The sequence below is a fragment of the Belonocnema kinseyi genome, chromosome 9, assembly GCF_010883055.1.
Source record: "Belonocnema kinseyi isolate 2016_QV_RU_SX_M_011 chromosome 9, B_treatae_v1, whole genome shotgun sequence".
NCBI lineage: Eukaryota > Metazoa > Arthropoda > Insecta > Hymenoptera > Cynipidae > Belonocnema > Belonocnema kinseyi.
In genome coordinates this window covers 67,396,936-67,404,546 of record NC_046665.1, presented here as the reverse complement: position 1 = coordinate 67,404,546, position 7,611 = coordinate 67,396,936, and the positions used below count along the sequence as shown (strand labels likewise).

Below are 7,611 nucleotides of genomic sequence, written 5' to 3'. Positions count from 1 at the left end.
CTTGTATAAATTTTAATTAATTCGTCTATGAACTAAAATAAAATCCCCCTTAACTTCATTCGGATTTCTGACTTATATAAATTAAACGACTTCTTACTCAAAACAGAAATTAAGTTAATTTAAAATCACTAAGGGAGAGAGACTTTATCACAATCGCAGTTGATAAATAATTTGTAGTGTAAAATAATGGTCAACGATTTGTTTGTTCTTATATTAAGCGCAGCCGTATTCAAGCCAAAGAGAGGATTTGCTACCTGCTCTGGTCGGCTTTTTGTAATAATTGTCCAAATCCTTCTCCTCTTCGGTTTCATTCGGATTTTCATTTTTATCTTGTTTGTCACTTTTGAGCGAAATTCCATCTTCAATTTCGGGAATGACTTCAAACACGCTGCTGTTGAACTGGTCAATTGAAGGCTTAGATTCTGCATCTGTCGGCTTATTTTCATCTTTAAAGTAATTAAAAGTTCCGGAGAAACTTTTGTCAAGCTGGAAAAAAATCAGTAATTAATTAAAAAAATTATTTCTCTTCTGAAATATTGTATACATTGAAAGGGCTGCCACGGAGTAATATATTTTTATAAAAGTGGAAAAATTTACAAACTTGAGCTAAAAAGCGACCTAAACTTTAATTTTAAATCAAAAACATTAATTTTGCCAGAAGAAAGGTACATTTTATATAAAAAAGACAAATACTCAAGAACAAACATGCATTTTCTATAAGAAAAAAACGAAATTTCAAAGAAACACATCAATTTAGAACTAAACAGTGAAAGATTCTACTAAATAAGATAATTTCTCAATAAAAACGGGATTAGTTAAATTTTCAGTTGAAAAAATCAATTTTCAACCAGAGATGGATTTCTAACAAAAATGATTAATCTTGAAACAAAAAATTACTTTTTAACAAATTCGTTTCATTTTTAATCGAAAAAACTGCATTTTTAACGAGAAAAGGCGAGTATTCAAGCTAAAAAGTCAAATATTTTTTGAAAAATTTAAATTTTAATGCCGAAAAGATAAATAATCAACAAAAAATTTCATTTTTAACCAAGAAAGATGAATTATCAACCAAATAGGTGAACTTTTAATGAAAAAGAATTTCATTTTTACCTAAACAGATGAATTTTCAAATAAAAATATTAATTTTCAGCATAGAAGATCAATTTTCTGCCAAATGACGTATTTTCAACCAAATACATGAACTTTCAACCAAGAAAATTAAATTTGTACAGAAAAAAGACTAATTGTCATAAAAATACTTGAGTTTTCAACTAATTATTTGAAGTTTCAAAATACATGCATTTTTAACCATATAGTTGAATTTTCAACCAATAAAATTAATTTTATATCGAAAAATCAGAACTTTTCCAGGAAATAGATAAATTTTCAACTAAATGATGAATCTTCAACCAGAAAAAGTATTTTTTATCATAATAATTGAATCCTTAACCAAAACAGATGATTAAATATCAACCAAAGCTGCGTTTTTATCCAAAAGATGAAATTTTTATCAGAAAAGAGATTAATTTTTAGGAAAAAAGGTCATTTTCTACCAAGAATACTAAATTTTCAACAAAAAAAATAAATTAGTTTTTACCAAAAGATATAAATGTTCATCAAACTAAAATGATGAAATATTCAATTGAAAAAATTACATGTCTAGTTGAAAAAACTTATTTTCCAACAAAAAAAGATGAGTCTTCGAATATAACAGTTGAATTTTAAAGCCAAAAGGTGAATTTCAACTAGATTTCTGAATATTTTACTATAGAACAGTTGAATTTTTGGTCCAAAAGTTTCATTTCCAGCCAAGAGTATATTCCTGATAGAATTTGTACATTTTCAGTTTAAAAAAAAATTAATTTTCCACAAATTAATGAACTTTTAACAGCTAAAAAGTCGATTTTTTTAAAAGCAATTTGACTATAATACCGAAAATATAGTTTGTTGACAAAAAAGTTAATTTTTATTAATTTATCCGAATACTTGCTTTTAGAACCAAATAGCTAAATTTTCAACGAAAAGAAATAATTGCCAACCAAACCGTTGCATCTTCAACAAAAAAATCTGAATGAATAATCGAAAATATTATAGTAGACTTTTTAAACAAAAGAATGAACTTCCTACCAAAAATAGTTGAACTTTCTTATCGAGTTCTATCATTTCAGTTTTTATTTAAGGAACGAAACAAACAACAAGAAAAAGATGAACAGAAGGGAATAGGGGAAATAGTATGAAGTCTTATATTGAATTGCATTTTTATACATAGAATAATTCAATTTTTTCATATAAAATCTGTAATTACATGGATGAAATTGATTATAATTACTTTTACTTTAAATAAAGTGGCATTATAAAAGTGTCTGTGTACCAGCCCCAGATATAAAATAAATTGTACTTACTGCCGTAGCTAATGTAGGAATTACAGAATCTTCAGAACAATAAGAGAGTTTTCCTCTTCCTAAAATCCCTAAAGACAATCGATCACGCAGTGGTCTTTTTCCTGAAACAAGTTTTGTTAAATCGGAAATTGTAATGAAATTCTGGTCCAGATTAAATATTATTAAACTCAATTGTTAAAAAAATACCTCTGAGTAGTCGGGGGTCAAGGGTCATATTTTTGTTTGATTCGAAATCATTCTCTCCAAACCCAAGATCGAATTCAGAGGGCCTCTCATCTGCACGCTTGAAGTCGTCAGCCCAAGAACTAGAAGATCGGCGATTCTGAAAAAGGAAACAGAAATCAATATTTTTTAAATTCCTTAGAAGGATTTGGTTTTCTAAAATTTTTCTCAAAATTACCAAGCCTAGTATTTCAGAACCTGCTTTCTTCACTTTTCTCACCAAAGTCGATCCAAAGCTACTTATTCTGCAATTAAAATGGGCAAAAAAGGAATTAAGATTTGTACAAATTTGTATTTTTTGTAAAATTCGTTAAAACAAAATAATTACTTCTTATTGTGAGTAGGTGGGGCAATATTAGCAGGTAAAGTTTTGTAGAAATCCATAATCTTCTGTTCCAACTGGACATTCGTTGTGCTCATATGATGGATTCTTTCTCTAAAAATTAATGATTAATTTATAAAAATTTCAATGTCTACAGATAATATAATTTTTTTTAAGTATTATACCAACTTGAATTTTCGTTCCTCTTTGTAGAAATACTCTTTGTCTTCTAAAGTGTGCGTAAAAAGATCCCTATTCTGATTCACAAGATCGGTTAATCGATCCATCAATTTTCGCTTTTCATCTTCCAAAACTGAATTAAAGTCATGAAGTTCCTAAAAGATAATAACATCTTATTTATAGATTATATACATATTTTTAATAAATTTAATAAAAACTAGCAATAAATGCATTTGTTAACATTAAAAATATAAATAATTTTCAAATCCGTTGAATAACCAATTTTTAAATACATTAGGAATTTAAAAAATGTTTGGGAAAAGGACAATATTTCGAATAGATTAAAAAAGAATTGAACATGCATCTTTTTAAAATTAAAGCTTTTAAAATTGAAAATTTTATTTTGACTAAAGAATTTCAACATTGTTAGATTTAAGATACAAATTTTGAAAATTGAACAATTTCAAAACATTCAAAATTAAATAATTTCATATAAGATTTTTTTAAATTCGAAAATTTTAAATTAAAAAAGAAATTGTATTATTTATAATTAAGAGCGTTTAAATTGAGTAATTACATTTTTAACTTTTGAATTGAAATAGTTTACAATTCGAAGCGAGTAAAATTCGACAATTTGAAATTGTAACCTTAAAAATTTAATTATTCTAACAAAACGTTCAAAATAAAAAGTAATTTTGAATGTAAAAAATTAAAACATTTCTACGCTGGAACGTTAAAACATGAACGAATCCGAATATAAACTTTATATATAAAAACTTTTTTCTATTTTTAATCATTCAAATTCTATTTTCAAATTATGAATTGCTATACTTTGCAAAATTCAACCATTTTAATATTAAATGCAAAATTAAAACTTTTTAATGGGAAAAGTTGAAAATTTAGCGTTCAACATGAAAATTTAGACTTCTCAAATTGTGACATTCAAAATTTTTAAAATGATTCAATTACTGAGATATTAATTTATAATAATTTAAAGGTTTATATTTTGATTTTAAACAACACATTTTTGAACTTTTTAAATTTTAACTTTTCCTTTAGAATTATTGTTATGCATGAAATTGTCCAATCAAATATTTTTGAATTGTCACTTGTTTGTCTTTTTCAATCTTCAACTAAAAATCGAACAATTTTAAGATTGGAAATAATCAAAAAGAATACAAAATAAGATTGTTATATATAATTCCAAATTACAAGGTTTGAAATTGCAAAATTTTAAGCTTTTCAGTTAGAAAAATTTGTTTAAAAGGAGTTTGAAATCTTCAGTATTTTGAAACATTTTCAGATAAAAAATAATTCAATTTTTTATGCCTAGTTTTAAAATCTTATCGTTTTGAAGGATTCAATTTAAGAAATTATTCCCTAAATCTTTCATTGGTTCGAATTTATTCTGGAGGCATTTCATTCAAAGATGTTTAACAACAAATCGTTTGAACTGAAAATTATGTACTATAAATTTTTTGAATTTGATATTCTACGATTTCGAAGAATTAAAAAAAAATCAAACGATTTTGCGCGTTTAAAATTTAAACTAAAGAATTTAGCTTATTTAAATCTGTAATTTTTACATTTCAAACTGGACAGTTTTGTTTAAAATTTACCTCGCAATTCTGATAGGAACATTCCTTGTTTTTAACACGTTTACCAATATATGTGGAAAGGGATGCAATTTTGAGTTTTTGGCGTCTTTAAAATTATTCAGTTTTTAAAGCACTAAACCCTAACATAACAAAATTATACATTTACAAATTTTTAATCTTCTTGATTGTATATTTAAACCTTAAGGAACTTAAACATCAATATTATCTAATTTAAGCCTATGAAGCTGAAAATTGGAATTACCCATTTTTTAAAGACGATACAAAATACAAAAAAACGATACATGTGTCTATTATATTATGAAGTATTTAGTGTCATTTTTACTGTTTAAAAACTAAAAATTGTAAATCTTTAAAGTTCGGAGATTCTAAAAGTTAATTAATTAAGATTCTAAAAAAATTAGAAGATTTAAGAATGAATGAATTTAAACATGAAGCGTTTAAAATTGAAGTATTCCTAAATTAGCATTTTGAAAATAAGCTATTTCAAATTAAAACATTTTAAATTATGTACTTTTCTCAAATTTGACCATCAAAAATGCCATCACACAAATTATGATAAATAGATTTAGAAAAAGATATTGTTTAAAGTAAAATATGCTTCACTATTTTTATTGTAGGATCTTAAAAAGAATTTCTTTTTTGAATAAATAAATAAATAACGTAAGAGCACCGTCTGTTTCTAAAAAAAAATGTAAAAGACATAATTTAAAGCACATAAAAAAAGAGTATGAAAAAAAAACGTTAGAAAACAAGTTATTGAAAAATAAACAATAATTGATTAACACTGTCGCGTACCAACAAGCGCGACGCATATACCCCGCCTATCATCAAGCGCAACGTATATGCATTACTACTCATCAATTTCGACGCATATACCCTCACACGTTGTGTGGGTAACGTGCCTTGCACGACTATTATCTACCTTTGTTAATTTAAAGCAGAAATATATCTAAAATAATTAATGTTAATTTAATAACATATATAGTTTCTTAACTATTAATGAAATAAAATTAAATATTGTACACGCATTAGTGTTTATAATTAATGATTATCTACTATAAGGTGATCTCCCCTGATCGAAATTTTAAAACATACCTGACATCGTTGATTTAAATTCTCTACTTGAAGTTCTAAATTCGAACATCTAGCCTCTTTGGCACATACTTCTTTGAGCATTTCAGTCAATTTCTTATAATTATCCATATTAGTTTTCTCTAATTTTTTATTTTTTATCCTCAGTATGTCTGCTCTCGTAAACATATTTTTGAAGTCATCCTGTAAGTAAAAAATGTAAAAATAAATGAAAGTACTGAAATTAAATAAAAAATTGCTAATGGAAAATCCTATTGACCCTCCATAATTACCTGTAATTTTTTATATTCTCTTTTAAAATTCTGCAATATCTTAATATCTTTTTCTCGAACCTCTCGTTCGTTCAGCAGACTCTTATTTATATTTTGAAGTCTTCTGTAGGAATCATTCAAAGATTTTAGTTCTTTTTCGCAATCTTCTAAATTAGCTTTTAAATGGTCTCTTTCTTGAAGCCGTTTTACGTAATCATTGCTAAGTTGTTCATGATGTGACTCCAGAATTATTTGATCTTCAATTTCCGCCTGTTGTTTCGCAAATGCAACCTGCAGATTTTGTTTTTCCTGCTTCATCACCTTGCAAGTGTAATCCAAATTGGAATTTCTCTGAGTCAGCCTCTCATTATTTTTTGTAAGAGAATCAACTTTCAATTTAAGTTCTTTTTTCTCCTTTTCCAGTTCCCCAATTCGGGAAGTGGCTTCGAAATTCGAACTTTTATTTGACAATCTTTCATTATTCTTTACGAAGGAGTCCAACTTCAATTGAAGCTCCTTTTTCCCATTTTCCAATTCCAGAATTCGGAGCGAATCTTTCTGAATAGAATTTTGTTTTATCGACTCTAACTCTGATAAAAGGCGACGATTTTCCAGTTCGAGTTTCAGAGTGTATGTCTGTGCAGAACTTTTTAATTGTTCCGACAAGGAACTGTTCAAAATCTCTGGAAAAATATTTTATTATTCTTACGACGCACATTTATATTTTATTTATAGTATTTTGCTATTCACATCTTTCGAATTGAATAATTAATTACTGGAATCCTATCTGAGAAAAGTGGAACGTGTAACGTACCCCGTGTAACAACCTCACTTCTTAAATTTTTCAGATTTTCTTTTTATAAATAGCTGGCAATATGTACAACATATTTCGTGAGTTTTGTTCTTATGGTAAACCACTGATGAAAGTTGAAACCTCTAGAAAACTTCTAGAAAACTTCTAGAAAAGTTCCACAAAAACAATTTTCAAAATTCTATGAAAAGCAAACAATAATGACTCTTTTCTTGAAAACCCCAATCGTTATATCTTTTCTTATATTTTATTTAAAGATTCTTCTTATGTAAGAACAGCATCCTTTCTGTTTTATCGGGCTCAACACTTTTGGATGTCGGGATAAATTGTATTTATTTAAGGGCATGTGACACAGCTAAATACCTATATTACCGACCTCACTTTATCAGTTCACTGAATGTTTTTTTGAACTTAAGAACTTTTTTTGTAAATAAAATATCGAGCTGAAACTTTAGAAAATGTATTAGAGTACAATAAAGTACGTTTAGGTACTGCATTTTGGTAGGAACTTCACTAAAAATTATTTTATCTTTTTTCTGAACCTCGACATTTTTTGAACGTTCGAACTTTTTTCATACATAAAATATCGGTTTCAAACTTTGAGAAATGTAAGAGCCAAAAGAAAACTACGTTTAAGTACAAATTTTAATAATAAAAGTTGTAAAAAAAATATATTTCAACTATCAATTCTATCGGCATCAGCCGGTAACGT

At 26.6% G+C, this 7,611-nt stretch overlaps 2 protein-coding genes across 2 annotated transcripts in view; one reads left to right on the top strand and one right to left on the bottom strand.

The window, feature by feature from the left end:
* Positions 1-7,611, top strand: part of LOC117179571 (sialin) — a 228,916-nt gene that overhangs the window by 24,452 nt on the left and 196,853 nt on the right. The window lies entirely within an intron of this gene.
* Positions 20-7,611, bottom strand: part of LOC117179570 (girdin-like) — a 23,037-nt gene continuing 15,445 nt past the window's right edge. Inside the window, exons 11-18 of the mRNA XM_033371502.1 lie at positions 6,110-6,771; positions 5,841-6,020; positions 3,136-3,281; positions 2,953-3,060; positions 2,803-2,869; positions 2,589-2,724; positions 2,403-2,503; positions 20-486 (exon numbers count right to left, since the gene is read on the bottom strand). Of these exons, the coding sequence (XP_033227393.1) occupies positions 214-486; positions 2,403-2,503; positions 2,589-2,724; positions 2,803-2,869; positions 2,953-3,060; positions 3,136-3,281; positions 5,841-6,020; positions 6,110-6,771 (1,673 nt within the window). The 3' untranslated portion in view covers positions 20-213. The remainder of the gene's footprint in view (positions 487-2,402; positions 2,504-2,588; positions 2,725-2,802; positions 2,870-2,952; positions 3,061-3,135; positions 3,282-5,840; positions 6,021-6,109; positions 6,772-7,611) is intronic.